At 39.2% G+C, this 18,507-nt stretch overlaps 1 protein-coding gene across 1 annotated transcript in view; it reads left to right on the forward strand.

The window, feature by feature from the left end:
• The window catches only part of SNX24 (sorting nexin 24), a 139,056-nt gene that overhangs the window by 57,402 nt on the left and 63,147 nt on the right, over positions 1-18,507 (forward strand). Inside the window, exon 2 of the mRNA XM_077753011.1 lies at positions 13,775-13,858. Coding sequence (XP_077609137.1) covers positions 13,796-13,858 — 63 coding nt within the window. The 5' untranslated portion in view covers positions 13,775-13,795. The remainder of the gene's footprint in view (positions 1-13,774; positions 13,859-18,507) is intronic.

Consider the following 18,507-nt stretch of genomic DNA (forward strand, 5'->3'; position numbering starts at 1 on the left):
GCTGACAGCCCAGAGCCTGGAGCCTGCTCAGGATTCTGGGTCTCCCTCTCTTTCTGCCCCCCTGCCTCTAATTCTCTCTCAAAAATAAATAAACACTAAATTTTTTTTAAATAAACATTTAAAAATTAAAAATAAAAGTTAGCATTTTATATTGAATATAGCTCACATAGTTTTTTGTACTTTTCCTTTATAGTTTGTGTAATACCTCATAATTATATATTGTTTAGACTACTTACTTAATTTCTCTCTTTCTTCTGTGTAGGGACCACAAAGGCTAGAATGATGGGTTTGCTCACCACTGTTTCTGTAGTTAATGGATTGTGGGCTTTGGAACCAGACTGTCTGAATTTCTAAATCCATTGCTAGTTCTGTGTCTTTAAGTTCAGGGCCTGCCTGTATGACTTGGTTTCCTCACATATGATGTGGCAATAATAGTAGTACCTACCTACTTTGTAGGGTCTCCTGTGGATTAAACCAGTTAAACGAAAGTGCCACGAACGCTGCATTGTACATAGGAAGCACCCAAATGCGGTAGGGGCGCCTGGCTGGCTCAGTGTGTAGAGCTTGCCACTCCTTATCTCAGGGTCATGAGTTCAAGCCCCACATGGGGAGTGGAGCCTGCTTAAAATAAAAATAAATAAATAGCAACAATTTAAAAAAAGGTTAGCTGCTCTTATTCCTAATATAGAGCATGGCCAAGTGCTTGACACATAGAGATGTTCGGTAAATATCTGAGGAAATATAGAAATGAATTTTGTAAGAACTTGATGTTCATGTTAAAAAAATGATTAATACTCATTTATTACATTTATTCCAGTAGGACTTCAGAAGACGGAAAGTAGATGAAATTTTTCTTCTCACTGTAAGAATAATATGTGCATGCTCTCTTGAAAAATGTACATTATGGGGAAAATCGTGGTAATTTGTAGTTCAACCACTCTGGAATCATTTTGAGTGATTTTCTCGGTCATTTGTTCTAAAGATTTTATAGTCAGCAACTTTGTATGGATAAAATATTTTCTCCTGCTTTTGCAGTTAATGTATATTACAAATGCTTTCTTACAACATTGTTTTGGGTTCTTTTCGGTGATGCTTTTTCTCCTTAGAAAAAGTCCAGTTTGTTTGGGGCATATAATATGTATTATATGAACTAGTCAATAGTGAAATTTAGAGAGTGTGACTGGATGATGGTGCTGGGGCTCCTGGTGGCTCAGTTGGTTAAGCATCTGACTTCAGCTCAGGTCATGATCTTGTGGTTTGTGAGTTCGAGCTCTGAGTTAGACTCTGTGCTGACAGCTCAGAGCCTGGAGCCTGCTTTGGATTCTGTGTCTCCTTCTCTCTCTCTCTCTCCCTGCCCCTGCTCACACTCTGTCTGTCTGTCTCAAAAATAAATAAGCATTTTTTTAAAAAAGTAATAATATGATTGTGCCATGTAGATAGTCTCTTTAAGGGGAAGGTATGGAAGACAGTGATGCCTGAAGTTCTGGGAGGCTCTGGAATGGAGGCCGGATGGAGGCTAGGATGGGACTCCTGGGCCTGGGGGTGCTCACTCAGAAGCAGAAGTGCTAAGGTAGGTGAGCATGCCCTGTGTGCCTGGCACCTAGATGAGGGAGGATTTAGGGAGGCGTCGGCTGTCATCGGCCCTAGGAAAGCTGTGGAAAACAGGATGGATCGATGGGTGGGGGGCAGACCGTGGAGGGGTTTGGAGGCAGACGGAAGAGTTGCTTCTTTTCGCAGAAGCCACGAGCTTGTGATGAGGCGATGCAATTTACAGATGAGTAATTTGAGAGGAGAATGATGGATCTTTTTGTTCTGCTCTATGACAAGCTCTTTCAGGCACACATCTCCTCCCCAAGCAGCTGGCGAGGAAGGCTGGCCTCACACACTCCTGAAAACCATTCTGTGCCTCCCGCTAGACACTTTGTTGCCCGCTTCCTGATTAGCAATTAGCCATTCCGTTTCAGAGTATCTTACAAAGCACCAAGACGTGTATTAGCCAACGAACGAATATAATTTGGCATCATTTTGTCATTCTTATTTTATTAACGGAGATGCTATGCTCCAAGGTATTTAGGGACGAGCCCAAGGTAGAAAGTAGTGCAGTTAAAAGGTACCTCTTTTCATTCCCGCAAAGCAGGTTACAAAAGAGAACAAGAAAACTCATAAAGCATCTGTCTTTCAGAATGCTTCATTCTTTAACACTGTATTTGATACGTTGCCACTAAGAACCAGCAGTATTCCCTGTTTCCAGAAAGTCTAAAGTCAAAGGTATATGCTATTGAAAGTAATGAAAAACTATGTTAGCCAATCAACATATATGACCTGATGTATTTGAGTGCGTTTTTCCCCTCACCCTGAATTGATTGATCGGATTTGTGTCATACAGACACAGCTTAAGAGGAAAAGAAAAATGAAGGCTTCATAATCAAATAATCAGTCAGGGAGCTGCAACTAAAATTAGGAAGTACTGGGGTTTAGACTGAAAACTTATTATTCTAGGAGTGCCTGGCTGGCCCAGTCCATGGAGCGTGCGAGTCTTGATCTTGCGGTTGTGAGTTCAAGCCCCAATGTTGGGTGTAGAGATTGCTTAAAAATAAAATCTTTGAAAACCTGTAATTCTATAAATACCGGTAAACTGAAGAAAAATCTTCCCTTTACAACCAGAGAGATTTAAAACAAAAACATTTAGCAGAAGCTATGTCATTATTAGGATATCTGAAAGTAATATATGTACAGGGAGAGCTTCCAATACTATATGAACATGTAAAAGGAAACACAAAATGTGTCTAATACCTTCCAGAACCATAAGTTAGTTGAAAAGTTGCTAATTTGTTTTAAGCACATTGACTCTAAATAATATATCCAAAGCTCTATTTCCTGATGTCTGAATCTTAGAAAATCTCTTGAGTCCCTCCACTTTGAAATATGAACTGAGGTCACATACCCCTCAATTACCGCCTCTGCATACTCAGTTTCCACTATGTATATGATTTTAATCTCGTCACTAAAAAATTAACATCATGACATTATATTTATTAAGCTTAATAAATGTAACTTGAACCATTTTCTTCATCCACTGATTTTTAGCAGTATCTTTTAATTACCAGTGGTACAAGATGAAAATCATTTCGGCCCTATTTGCTTTCCTTCCCCATTCACCTCCTATTTTCTGGTGGTTTTGCCATTACTTTATATACTGACAAAAAATATTTATAGTCTGCTCTGTAAAACAAATTGTGTTGTATAGATTGATTCTAAAAACTGAGTACAGTAGTTGATGTTCGCGATGTTATAATTATATATGTGTGTGTACATACATTTATTTATATTTTCACTTTGTAATCAAGTGTTTGAACTGTAGAGGATGAAATGTTGCCATATAAATTATGACATCTGTACTGCTCACTCGAGAATGTTCCAAGCATTATTTCAAACAGCCACTCTTTTCTTCATCTCATGCATGTTACATTTATTTGCTTTATATTTATTTTGCTTTATGTTTGGACCTTTATTATATTGTATACCATTTTATTTGGTTAGTTTTCTTAGAACTTTTAAGCAGCTTTTTTTTTTCTAGGCAGAGAAAGGTGCACACTTGACACCATCTCTAAAACCTTCTTAACTACAGTCGATATTCATCATACCTGTTTTCTTCTTGGAGCCCTCTGGCTTATTCTAATTCTAATATTTTGGGGGCTACAAAACTGCCATTTTAGGATTTTTCCACCATTAAAAAATTTTTTTTAGTGTTTATTTTTGAGAGAGAGAGATAGCATAAGCTGGGGAGGGGCAGAAAGAGAGGAGGATAGAGGATCTGTATGTGGGGCTTGAACTCACGAACTGTTAGATCATGACCTGAGCCGAGTTGGATGCTTAACTGACTGAGCCACCAGGTGCCCCTCCACCATTTTATTTCTAGGTTAGGGCCACAACTTTTTTGGCTTCCCTTTTGAAAAAAAATTACTTTTTTAAAAAGTTTATTTATTTATTTTGAGAGAGAGAGAGCGAGAGAGAGCAAAAGGGGCAATGGATGGGGGGCAGATGAGAGAATTTTAAGCAGGCCCCACATTGTCAGTGCAGAGCCTGATATAGGGCTTGAACGCACGAGGGTGAGATCATGACCCGAGATGAAGCCAAAAGTCAGACCCTTAACTGATTGAGCCACCCAAGACCTCCGAAAAAAGTCTGTTTTCAAGAAATAACTTCAAAGAAAATCACGTGAAAATCTACATAATCCATAAAGTGCTCCTCTGGGTCTGAAAAGAGCACTTTACTTTCTTATTGGTGGAGAATTTGCCTGGATGTAGAATTCTGTGGTAAAGATAATTCACCATCAAACTTCGAAGGTACATGCAGCTAAAAATTTTCCCTGGGTTTTCTGTGGATTTCTGGAGACCCTTTGATTTCTCTGCGTACCAAATACTTCAACCCCACACGCTTGCTTTGTAGAAGTGAGCAGCGAAGTAGCTTGAGAGAGAGCTTGTCTCCATGTGTCCATGAAGCCACCATATGCTTCTGGCTGGAGAAGCCCTCAGCCTCCTGTTGACTGTGGCCACTTTTGGATGTTGCCTTTCTCTACATTCATTTCCTCTGTCCACGGATCACAGGCTCCGATGATGACAAAAATAATGGCTGGCCTCTTGTATTACTTTTAATATATTTTTTGATATATACTTTGATGTGTATCTGTTATTTTATATACTATCTATTTTATGTATCAAATATAAATTATATGTTAAAAAATTTAACATATGTTAAATATATTTAAAACTATTAACTCTAAGTACATAAAGATAACTATATAAATATATATTAAATATATAAAAATATATTACTTTCTTAAATTTGAGTTTTGATTCATCTATCCTTTGGCACTTCTACATCTTCATTAATTTTTTTCAAAAAATAAGGGTGGGCTGTTTGTTTTCTGAGTTTGCTCACAACTGAAATGGCCTTGTTATGCCTCTTCATGTGAATAATAATGCGCCTGACTTTGGCTCACGTCGTGATCTCGCGTCTGTGAGTTCAAGCCCACATCGGGCTCTGTGCTGACAGCTCAGAGCCTGGAGCCTGCTTTGGATTCTGTGTCTTCCTCTCTCTCTGACCTTCCCTGCTCACGCTGTGTGTATGTCTCTTTCTTGAAAAATAAAATAAAACATTAAAAAAAATAATAATCTAGAGAGGTAATCCAGTTTTTTTCCCCCCTGAGATATGGCAAATGCTTTTGATCTTCCCAGTTTAGGAAACTTAGACTTCCTTTGATTTGATATTTGTTCTTGCTGTAATTTTGTTTTTGTTTTTATTTTTTCTTCTTTCTTTGGAGATTTTTCTTATTTTGGGGTGTCTTTTCGGTATCATGAATTTTCTTTGCAAAGAAGTTACATTTAAAAACTACACACACACACACACACACACACACACACACACACACACTTATGCCCAACTCTTAAAGCGCTATTTGGTAGTGGCAATTATTTAGAGAACTGTTCTTTTTCCTTAAGCACTGGTTTATTTGAAACAATGTATCTTTTTCTTCAAAATACTTTAAAATTTATGAAATTCCCATGTTTTCAAAGGCATGAAAAAAGTTATTAGCCATTTCTCTGCAGCCAAATGTAGTATGATTAAATTAAAAATGTCACTTTATCAATGTGACATCTGAGAGGAAATATGATTTAAGGCTCAGAATAAGAACAAATTAACTTTTTACACTAGTTTTATCGAACTGTATGCTTAGTCATTGAATATCATAGTAATTTATAATTAGAGGGTTTCTTACCATCTTTCACTCATAAAAAAGTGTCAAGTGAATTCATACCTGTTATGAGCCAGACTCCCAACAGGCACATAAGTTAATACCAACCTTTTAAATTGTATCTTCCTTGTGTTGCCAGGATGGCTCATTCGGTTAAACATCCGACTTCTGCTCAGGTCATGATCTTACCGTTTGTGAGTTGGAGCTCTGCGTGGGGGGCTCTGTGCTGACAGCTCAGAGCCTGGAGCCTGCTTCGGATTCTGTGTCTCCCTCTCTCTCTCTGCCCCTCCCCTACTTGTTCTCTCTCAAAAATAAATAAACATTAAAAAAAGAAATGTTAAATTTTGTCTTTCTTGCTTATTCTAGCCAAGAAAGAGAATATTTCAGTGCATCTGGGTGGCTCCATTGGTAAAGTGTTGGACTATTGATTTTGGCTCAGGTCATGGTCTCATGGTTCATTAGATCAAGCCCCGCGTCTGGCTGTGCGCTGACAGTGTGGAGCCTGTTTGGGATTCTGTCTCTCCCTCTTTCTCTACTCCTGCTCTGCTCACATCCACGGTCTCTCTCTCTCAAAATAAATAAGTAAACATTTAAAAAAAAAAATCAAACCAAGAGTTGATTTCAAGCCTAGAGTTAATATTTGGGCCATGTTGTTCTAACTGAACAAGTATTAAAATATGTATAAGAAAAGTCATATTCGAAGCAGGTACTTGCCGTTTGTGTTTATCTCATGTTCTCAGCATAACAATTTTGTGACCCAGACACCTTGGAACACCAGACTGTAAGCTTTATTAGTGTATAGAATTCCCATCTGTATTTGGAAGGCATTTAAGTTATTTATTAAATGGGTTAGTCCTTCTTTAGCTTAAGTTTATTTCTTAAAATATATTCTTGGAAAATTGGGTTTAAACCCAAATTTTGAAATATTTTATCCTTGACTTTCACTTTAATTTCAGAGATACTATCACAAAGGAAGAAAATTGCTTCTAACACATAATCATAACCACACTTAGGAATGGAAATATTGTCTTTAAAGGTGTGTCTACATATTCCATATTCTATATATATGTACATATCATATATATTCCATATCTTGTTAGCAGGTTTGTAACTTAGTAAATATAAATGGGGTAAGTTTGGCAGTTTCTGGTAATTTATCATGTGTGTGTGTGTGTGTGTGTGTGTGTGTGTGTAACACTGTGTACTGAAACAAGGAATATTTATATACATATAGAATATATGTACATGTATTATAAAATGTATACACATATATGTACACATAGAATATATACATCACATACGTATAATATGGATTATATAATATATATACATATATCTTATATGTACATACATAACGCATTGTATATTATGTATAATATATATTATAGCATATGTACATATATACATTATTTTTATATGAATACATGTATGTACAAATATACATAAATGTATACAGCTGGCTCTTGAACAACATGGTTTTGAACTCTGTGGGTCCACTTTTATGTGGATTTTTTTTCTATAAATATAGTACAGTACTATAAACATACTTGTTCTTCTTTGTGATTTTCTTAAGAAGATATTCTTTTCTCTAGCTTTCTTTATTATAAGAATACAGTGTATAAGACACATAAAAAGTTTGTGTTAATCAAATTATCAGCAAGGCTTCCAATCAATAGTAGGCCATTAATAGTTAAGTTTGGGGGAAATCAGAAGTTATATATGGTTTTTGACTGCATGGGGTGCTGGTTCTCCTAGCCCCTACACTGTTTAAGGGTCAACTGTATAAACGTGTATATACACACATATATAAACATATGCACATAGAATGTATATATGTACATACAGAATAGTACAGTAACTTAGAATCTACCTTAGGGTCCTCATTAAAGTACAGTGACAGTTATACATAGGAGTACTGTGTAGCCATTAGAGAATTAGGTATTTCAAAATGCGCTAATAAACAAAGATGTTCAACATGTATTAAATAAATACGGCAAAAAATAAAAATAGTAGAAGAAGAAGTAGTACAGCTGTGTGATGTGGCTCCAGGTGTGTCAGAAAAGAAACAGTTTGTATATACATGGGTACCTACAGAGCTTATATGTATGAGGACACTTCTGAAAGAGTGTTTAAGAACCCTCTTGAACTGGCAAGGACTTACACTTTCTTCTGTAAGCAACTTATATGTTTAAGTTTACAGTTTGAACTTTTTGCAACTTTTTTCCCCATAAGTACATTTTTCTTCTTAGCAAAGCCCGTAGAAGCTAACATTTGGAACCACAGTATAAGGAGATTGAGGGCCTAGTGTGAGCACAGAGCCTGATAGGAGGAGGTAATATAAAAAAGTACCTTGTGCTCTGCAGAGTTGTATGCTTTTTATGTAGATCAGTGGTATGGTTCCATTGACAGGGGCACAGCCTCCAAATAGTTGAGGGTAGAGACCTCAGGACACCACCATTCCTGTCCCTGCCAGGTGTCTTCTGCTCCTGCAGAGCCCTATCCAGAGGACAGAGTCTCCAGAGTGGAATGAATGGAAGGTGTTGTCATTATTCCAGAACTTCCCCCATGGAATAGGGCTCACTGGGAGTCAGCATTGTGCAGGGCTTTCAAAGCCAGACCCAGGAGCCAAGTTATTGGGTCCGAATGCAGCTCTTCTATGAGTAAGTTACTTAATCTAATCTATGCCTCAGTTTCCTGACCTGTAAAATGGAGATAGTGGTGCCTATTTCATGGGATTGTGAGAATTAAATACTGGTTATTATGAGTAAAGAGCTTGGAGCAGTGCCTGCACATAGTAAATGCTAGAAAAGTCCTTGTTGTCATTGTTGTTTTATCATTTGACTGGAGAGTACTGAACTATTTTAAAAATAATGAGTAAAAATGTAACAAGCCTTAAATTGTACATTTTGTACATGCTACCTTATATAGCACATATTTCTATGATGTTTAAAAACATGAGTATATATGCATTAAATGACTCTTGTACACTTGGCTATTTATAGAAATACTTGAAAAATTTGGTGTCAGACTGACCTTTCTTTTTTACTTAATGTCTTTTTCTTTTCCTGTGGCTGGTTTTCAGATTTTCTCTTTCTTACTGGTTTTAAGGAATTTGCCTTAGATTTTTGTTTTTTCGCATGTTGTTGTAGTTGGACCCATTGATCTTCTTGGATATGTGGGTTTATAGTTTGCATCCAATTTGGAAAAATTTTGGTCATGAGTTCATTAAATTTATTTGTCTTTTCCACCAGCCCCGTCTCCTGTCTCTCCTCTCCTGCAGGGACTCCAATTATACGTACATTCTGCTGTTTCAGGTGGTCCCATTGTTTACTGGTGCTCTATTTATTTCTTGTTTTTTTCCCCCATTCTCTCTTTCATTTGGGATAGTTACTGTTGCTAGGTCTTTAAGATCAGTTACCTTTTCTTTTGCGATATCTAATCTGTTATAAATCCTATCCATTGTATTATTGTGTTAATCACAGACACTGTTGATTTCATCAGTGGGACCCAGACTTGCTGTGTGTCTTTTTAGTACTCTCCATGGTCATGGTCAACCATTCCTTTGGAGTCTTAAATATAATAAATTACCTTATAATAATAATTTTAATACTTTTGTCTCCTAATTTTATCATCTGTGTCATTTCTATATCAATTTCTCTTGATTGGGCTTTCTTATTATGAGTTGTATTTTCCTGCTTCTTTTTGATTGGTTGCCGGGCACTGTAAATTTTATCTTGTTGGATACTAGATATTTTTTACATTTCTAAAAATATTCTTGAGCTTTGTCCTGGCATGTGGTTAAATTACTTGGAAACAGTTTGTACTCTCTAGGTCTTGCTTTTAACATTTTTTGGGTGTTTTTTTTTTTTTTTTGCACTGGACTAAAAGAGCCTTTAGTCTATAGTTAATTTCATCCCACTGCTGAGGCAAGAATTTTGTGAGCACTCTGACTAGTGCCATATGAATTATGAGGTTTTCTACCCTGACATTTGGGGACAGGCTGTATGCCCCGTTGTCTGTGAGCTCTGCACACTGTTCTCTCCAGTGTCTTCCCATCCTTGGGCAGATGTGTCTAGTCCCATGTGTTGAGGAGGATTCAGCTGAACGCTGGAGGGAAAGACCACTGCAGGTCACAGGAGTCCTCTCCGTGTACACCTCACTCTTGTCCAGGACCCTGACCTCAGAACTGGCTTCCCCTCATGCCCACCAAACATACCCTAACTCAGGGGACCTTAGGGCTCTGCCTGAGGTAATCGCAGGCTCCATTTTGTTTCTTTTGTCTCTCACTCTTCTTCATTTCTTCATGTCTGATGTCATAAGAGCCATCTTTTCCACATACTTTGTCCAGTTTTCAAGTGTAAGGATTGATCTGCTCCCTGTTAAGCCATCTTGAACAGAAGTGGAAATCACCCTGACCTACGCTTTAACTTAAAAAATATATATATTCGGGTGGCATCTGGGTGGCTCAATTGATTAAGCATCTGACTTCAGCTCAGGTCATATCATAGTTCACGAATTCGAGCCCTGTGTCTGGCTCTGTGCTGACAGCTCAGAGCCTGGAGTCTGTCTCCCTCTCTCTCTGCCCCTCTCCCACTCGTGCTCTGTCTCTCAAAAATAAACATTAAATTTTTTTTTTAAATTTTTAAGCAGAAATTTAAAAAAAGTCCTTGTCCACCCACTACCAGTCTGAAATTCCAGAGGCAGCCAGCCACATCCAACATTTTCCTGGTCTTTGTGTCCAGATGTTGTAGCTCTCACGGCCTCTCTGTCAGGGGATGCCTTCTCGGAGCAGGCCGTCTGATACAGCACCCCGATCAGCACTGTCCCATTCCCGGGCTGCCCTGTTCTTCATGGTGCTTCTCGTTTCCTGACCCCACGGAACTCACTCGTGTGTTCACAGTCAGCCGGCCTCACCACATAGGCTGTATGCACTGTGAAGCCTGAGCTCCTGCCTCCCTTGCTCAGTGCAGAATCCCCAGAGCCTACAGCACCGCTGGGCACACTGCAGCCCCTCCAGTCTCTCAGCAAATGAGTGCTGAAGACAGAAATGAGTGAAACAGGGACTGTGCTGCTTGCTTTCCCAGCTCTGCCTGCGCTGTCCCAACCTTAGAGGCAGGTAACAGCTATGAGGAGTTTGCCAGGAAAACAAAGCAGGAAAAAGATTTCCCAGGCAGCAGGGACAACATGTATCAGAAACGCTTAAAAAAACAAACAAAAGAACAGGGCAGTTGGGGGGACTGCTCTGGATTTTAGGAGACTAAGATTAAAAACATTAAAAAAAATTTTTTTTAATGTTTTATTTATTTCTAGGAGAGAGAGAGAGAGAGACAGCATGAGCAGGGGAGGGTCAGAGAGAGAGGGAGTCACAGACTCTGAAACAGGCTCCAGGCTCTGAGCTGGCAGTCAGCACAGAGCCCGACGCGGGGCTCGAACCCACCAAACGCGAGATCATGACCTAAGCGAAAGTCAGACGCTTAACCGACTAAGCCACCCAGGCGCCCCTAAAAACATTATTTTTAATGTTTATTTTTCTGGGGGGGGGCGAGCACATTTACAAATCGGGGAGGGGCAGAGAGAGAGGGAGACCCAGAATCCCAAGCAGGCTCCAGGCTCCCAGCTGTCAGCACAGAGCCACACCTGGGGCTCAAACTCATGAACTACAACACCATGACCTGAGCCCAAGTTGGATACTCAGCTGACAGAGCCACACAGTGCCTCTGGGGAAAATAAGATTAATGAAATTGATTCCATGTCTTGCTTCACATTGTCCTAGAAATTCTGATTAACCAACTTCCTTTCCAAGATAATTCCCAGAATTTAAAAGTATTGTACACTTTTTTAAATGGCAACACAGTAAAAATATTAGCATGAAAATGTCCCCACACGTGGCATCTGCATGTGTGCACGCCCACGTGTACACCCGCCCCCACCCCTGCACCCCCATGAACTGAGTGACTGAAAAGTAACTGAGGAACTTAGTAATGGAGCCATCTGGTGGACAGAAGGGATGACGTTCCATGAGGCAGGCCCTGTATGATGCGTCTTATCGCTAGCCTTCAAGAGGGTGACCTTGAGGGGTGACCCAGTAGGTCGAGCCTTCCTGAGTCTTTAGCTTTCTCCTTCTGTGCATTCAGCAGCACACACGCCAATTAACATGGTATTTTTTGTTTATTGTTTTCACATTTTTGTTTACATTCTAATTAGTTAACATGCTGTGCAATATTGGTTTCAGGAGTAAAATTCAGTGATTCATCACTTACATAGAACACCCAGTGCTCCTCATGACCAGTGTCCTCCTTAATGCCCCTCCCCCATCTAGCCCATCCCCCAGCCCCTCCCTCCATTAACCCCTCACTTCTTTATCTACCATGGTAGGTTTTATGATTAAGCCTCATGTAACTGGAGTCAGAATATGACTTCACTTCTCCCATGCGGTTTAGCAGATGAAACTACTTTTAATGCCCCCACAGTGTCCAGCTTTAACTCTGGGACCTGACACTGGAAAGGGATTCTGCATCCTATTAACCAAGCCCAGACGTGGGAGCTGTGTTGCTTTTGTTTGGGTTTCTCAGGATGTTTTCCTCATCGGATTCCTGGCAGCATCTTTGAAGGAGGAGAATTTTCTTTAGTGAATTAGGAAACAGAATTTTTTTTCTAAAAAAATAATATACCTGAGACTCCAAAGCTTATGGATATGTTTTTAGAAGAGAATCGTTTCTATTTTCACTGATTGACCAAAGGAAAGTATTTTTAGGGAGATTTCCTGAAAAACCAAATGCTAGTATAAAATACTGACTAAATTGATAAATATTTACTATTTGCTTAATAAAAGCACTTATCTTAAACGGAGTCATACAACAAAAAGACTTTGTTTCTGATTTGAAGAAATACGAAAATACAAGTATAGTTTGTGTTTGATGACACAATGTCTTTTCAAAAAAGTAGAACATATAAGGTAGACATACAGAGCCAGAGGGGGTCTGCTTTCATAATCATGGTGTGTGACCTCATATTTCATGTGCTGACGTTAAGTAGTTTTCTTTAGGGTTAAAGTAAGCATGCTTTTAACACTCTTTAGTGTCCTGTGATCTCCAGTTTAGGTTTTTTCCAGAAGGGTGCCTGAAAGAGGAAATTAGGCTTACTAAGTAATTGAACAATATTCCTTCATCTCGGTGTTGACCACATCTCGCTCAGCAGAGCACGAGTCCAAGACAAACTCTTGAAAATAACAAACAGATCACCTTCTCTTCCGTTAGTGCCAAGCATCCTTTCCCCACCCCACCGTAACATTGTGCTTTTATGAGGATTTCACAATACTTCTCATCCCTTGTTCCCAGTCTTGACCCACTGACCTAAGAATCAAGAAAATGTCATGTTAGTGCCTACTAATTAGTGCACCCGGAGAGCCTTTTCTTCTGGCCTTTCAGCCTTCTGGAGGTGGGAGCACAAGCTGTCACTGGCATCACGCAGGGAAAATGAACCTTTACTACATTTTCCCTGTTTTGCAAACAGCGGAATAAGCCCAGCTGAGGCTTGAGATGAATATGCAGGTTAGGAAGAAATTAACCTAAAATGCACTGCTGTTTGCCTGATTGTCTTGTAGGTGACATAGCCCGCCCGGGCAATGAAATACCCACCCGTAACGGAATGCTACAGGCTACCCAGACTCTCGCCATTGTCAGACACTTTATTTCAATACCATCGTACTCATTGGCGAAACGATTTTAAGGGAGGAATGTGCTCTGATTTAAAAAGAGAAGGAGCATCCGAAGGCATTTCAGTTTCTGTTGTTTTTAGACACGTTACGGGGAGACTTCACTTTGTACTCACTAAAGCATTTGGCTGGAGTGCTCATTAATCAGTGCTTGCTGGGCCAGGGTCTCCTGAGCCTTCTGGGTTTTGGGGGCTCAGCTACTGTAATTAAAGGGATGAAGTATATCATGGTCACAAACTTCCCGCATCAGACAACTGAGGGGTTGGAACTAGTGGAATTAATCTTTTTTAATTTTTTGTCCTTAGGTGTTTAAGATAGAAGTGCTAATGAATGGAAGAAAACATTTTGTTGAGAAGAGGTACAGCGAATTTCATGCCTTACACAAAAAGGTAACTTTTTTCTCCCTTTCCCATATATGTTAGATGCCATAAGGTTAAGACTGCTTTCTATGTTTGCCGAGAACATTAACAGTTCCTGGAGCAATGATTTCTTTTATCATGACTTAGGTTTTCCTTTAAAATAAATTATTCAGTCTTTTAAAGGTGTGCTTTTTGAGTGGATGGGTTTTCTGTTAAGCTCTCTTACATAAATAGATGTGAAGTTACGAGCTGTTTAGGCATTATGGGTTCACAAAGAATAAGACTCAGGCCTTATTTCATCCATGAAATACACTTCCTGTGCTTTACAAAAAGGAAAGAAAGAAGCAAATGATGATTTTACAGGGAGAAGTGTATTAGAATCAACTTGCATGCATCTGGAAAAGGTAATATGCATGGCACATGTATCCAGGAGCATTTGGGGGAAATGTGAAAGGAGAACACGTACAATTCTTTTGAATTGTAAAGGCCACTTGTTAAGATTGGCGTTCGACTTCTTGGGTTCATTTCATTGAAAGTCTGAGATAAAAGAAACAAGAATCCTAAAGGAATAACTGAGTTTGGGAGAAATGGTAAAGAATAGAAGAGTGAATACTTTTTATTTTCAGCCACAATTTAATGTTTTGCAGGTTAGAAATTATTTTTGGGGTGCCGACGTTATCTTAATAGCTAGACATACCTTATGAATATATACATATAGTATGTATGTATATATATAGTATGTATGTATATATACTGAATATATATGTGAATGTATATATGGTATGTATGTATATATCGTATATATTATATATATGTATATATGAGTATATACACACATGCATGAATGTATATACACACACACATAAATGTATGCCATAATTCATTTTCTTCACTTCTGTTACTTTATTAGGTAAGAAGTTAGATAGGAAGATATTAAGTGAATATGTTAAGAAAGATAGTCTATTCTTTTAATTTTATTAAAGACCTCTTAAATTTTCTGGAAATTGTCAGTACATAAATCATGCAACGGTGTACTTACTCTATATTAAAATTTCTTTAGTATGTTTTTTTCAAATTAAATTTCCCCACTTTATTTATTTATTTATTTATTTTTAGTTCAGAGAATGGAGTATTCAGTATAAACTTTAACAGGATACTATTGAGACATCAGTGAAACTGGTTCCCCTTGTAGACTTTTCTCTTAGGATGGCAGGGAATAACATAAAAGTCACACTCTAATTAAAAAGTTGTTAAATCCAGACTCACTTCCCAAAGAAACCACGCCGGTGTCTCACACAGGTGAGGACAGATTTAGACCAGATGTGCCATGAGCCTTCACAAAAGCTCCCACCCCAGGAGTCTCAGAGGGGAGCACACCTGGGGTCTGGGTCTCGGTGCCTTCGCGAGGGCTTCTGTTTTTGTGTGCTCGTTTTTCATGGAAGCAGATCCTAGGAGATTTCTGCTGGGCGCCTCATGCAGTAAATTCTTATGCTGAGATTAACACCAGATCTGCAAGCCCTGCACAGCCTCTGATGCCCAGAGTATGGACTAGGGTGCCTGTCACATGCGGGCCACCTCCCTAACCTCCCAGCTCACCATGACCTCGACACAACCCAGCTGTCCCCAGCACATACTCCCGGGAGCAGCTCCACCCCAGGCACAGCTGGGTGACTGCCAATTAGGCCCGCCCCCAGCGGGAGCCTGCCATGCCTCCGACCAGGGCAGGGTCGTTTCTTCTGTTCTCTTCTCCAACAGGATTTTATTTTCTCCCTGGTGATTATAGGCTGTTCTTAGATACGCAGAGTCGGAAAAATATTCCTAGGCTTTCCGGGATTCTTGCCTCAATTTCTGCAGTTCTGTTAAGAAGGCTGGCTATTCCTACAGTCGTATCATCAGGCCTCCCAGAGTTGAGAGAGTAGAAATTCTCAAACGTCTCAATTTTGCGTATTTCAAACCTCCTGGCTGGAACACAGAGATAAAAATAGCTCTGTGAGGCCGAGTTTTAGTTGCACATTGACTTGCCTCTGTGTGGTAGGGCAGAAAGCAGCTGCCCAATGTCTCCTTTCCTTATCCCATTGCGACTGCGTTAGATTTGGCTAAAAGGTTGCCATGGAATCTAGTTAAGTGTATATCGTGCTAGGGTGTGCAAAAACCAGAAATCTGTCCTCTTGACTGTACGCTCATGTTAAGGATTGAAATCAGCCAAAAATTTACTCAGAATACACAAGCTCTACTGATCACTGCTGCATGTTCTACAACTTGACCCTTTTATTACATTCTGATCCTCCAATTTCCATATTTGAGTTTTGTGATGGGTTCTGAGTGTGATTTCATCTTAAGATTTTATTTTTAAGCGATCTCTACACCCTGTGTGGGGCTCGAACTCGCAACCCTGAGATCACGAGTCGCACGCTCCCCCGACTGAGTCAGCCAGGCGCCCTTTGGGTGTTATATTTTTATCGAAAATATTTTCCCTTTAAATTCAGTCAAGTCTATTATGTAGTTTTCTTGAAATACCCTATTGTTTCTGCAGTGTGTGCAATTTGCTCTGTTGCTAGTGTCCTGGTTTTTCTGACATATTATATTGTATTTCTTACTTGTTAAAAGTGTTTGGCCAGTGTCCCAAGTTTTGCATAAATGATATATAAGCTATTAAAGGGTGCTTTGCATCTTTCGAATAATAGGCGCATAGCTCTTCTGTGGTCTTCAGACACAAAACTTCTTCCTGGTTATTGTCAGGCTAATTTTGCGGCAGAAACTGAGATTGTTCCCCAATTCACAGCTCATCTGGTTGTCTAAAGAAAGTTCGTGATGATTATTCTCCCAATTTTATAATTGTGTTTTTAATAATTAAAAAAATTTTTTAATGTTTATTTATTTTGAGAGAGAGAGACAGAATGTGAACAGGAAAGGGGAAGAAAGAAAGGGAGACACAGAATCTGAAACAGGCTCCAGGGTCTGAGCTGTAGCACAGAGCCTGATGCGGGGCTCGAACCCGCGTACCATGAGACCCTGACCTGAGCCGAAGTCAGAGGCCCAACCGACTGAGCCACCCAGGCACCCCTATAATTTTATTTTTTTAAAGTTTATTTATTTTTGAGAGAAAGAGAGAGAACGTGCAAGCCAGGGAGGGGGATGGACAGAGAGAGGGATGAGAAAGAATCCCAAGCAGGTTCTACACTGTCAGTGGATAGCCCAATGTGGGGCTCGAACTCACAAACTGTGAGATCATGACCTGAAGCATGAGCTGAAATCAAGAGTCAGATGTTTAACCAACTCAGCCACCGAGGCGCCCCTATACAAAAACACTATCCCCTTTGTTTACACTTTCCTTAGGATTTCATTCTATTTTTTAGAAACAGGAGGTATTTTTTGTTTTTTTGTTTACTGTTTTTTTTCCCCTTTCCAGTAATTTTTACACTATAAAGCTAAATGTCGCAGAAAGCTTGGGCACAGGGTAAATAAGCCATTGTTAGCCACACGTATTTCTACTATCCTACCATAATAGCTACTTTCCTTCTTTTCTTGAAATTTTTTTTTTTAGGATTTTATTTTTAAAAATTCCCCATACCCAGTGTGGGGCTCAAAATCACAACCGTAAGATCAAGCCGATTACTCCACCGACTGAACCAACCACATGTCCCTCTTTTCTTCAATTTTTTTAGTAAAGCACATGCTGCTAGGCTAACCATGTTCCTGAATGGTGGTAATTATGGTGTAGAATTGAGTGTGTAGACTCTGGAAGCAGAATGTTCCTGAGTCTACCTTTACCTCCTCCTGACTGTCAAGTTCATAGAGCAAGTTGTGAGATCTTTCTGTGTCTCACGTTCCCCATTTGTAGAATGGGAATAATTACAGTACTAACGTCATAGGATTATTTTATGAACAAAATGAGACTGTATATCACATGGTAAATTTCCAATTATTGATGGCCTTCATTAGATATAATACTTTCCATACTCAAGGTAGTTTCCTTACACTAGATTGCAAAAGCACCTTTCTCTGTCAAAGGATTTGTATATATCCTACCAAATTATTTTTCAGGATGGTTATAGCAGATTTAAAATGCAAACAGCACATTGGAAAGTAACACAAAATCTCATTGTATTTTGAGTATTACCCCCCAAAATAATATTTATTTACTTAGCAAGCAATGTATGTTACCTTGCTGCTGTTTTCATTGGATGTGTCTTAAGTTTGTTTAGGGGTTGTATTCCCGGGGTGCCTGGGTGGCTCAGTGGGGTTGAACATCTGACTTCAGCTTAGGTTGTGATCTCGTGGTTCATGAGTTCACGCCCCGCGTCGGCTCTGTGCTGACAGCTCAGAACTTGGAGCCTGCTTCCTATTCTGTGTCTCCCTCTTATCTCTGCCCCTCCCCCTCACTCATGCTCTGTTTCTCTCTGCCTCTCTCTTTCTCAAAAAGAAAAGAAAGCAAAAAGCATAAAAATGAAAATAAAAAAAGAAGTTTTATTCCCTGTTTTTGGACTGGTCTTTGTGCTGGGATCTCATTTGTTTTTACCTGTTAGTTTGAGTGGCCTGCTAATAAAATTTTAGCTATTTGCAGAAAGTATTTTTTTGGCTTTTGGCTGTGATATTTATTTTAATTTGCAAAAACTTTAAATGTATATGTTTTCTGTTATGTCAGTTTTCACTCTTTCAGATTCTGAGTCATAGTAGAC

The sequence above is a fragment of the Crocuta crocuta genome, unplaced genomic scaffold (genome assembly GCF_008692635.1).
Source record: "Crocuta crocuta isolate KB4526 unplaced genomic scaffold, BGI_CrCroc_1.0 scaffold377, whole genome shotgun sequence".
Taxonomy (NCBI): Eukaryota; Metazoa; Chordata; class Mammalia; order Carnivora; family Hyaenidae; genus Crocuta; species Crocuta crocuta.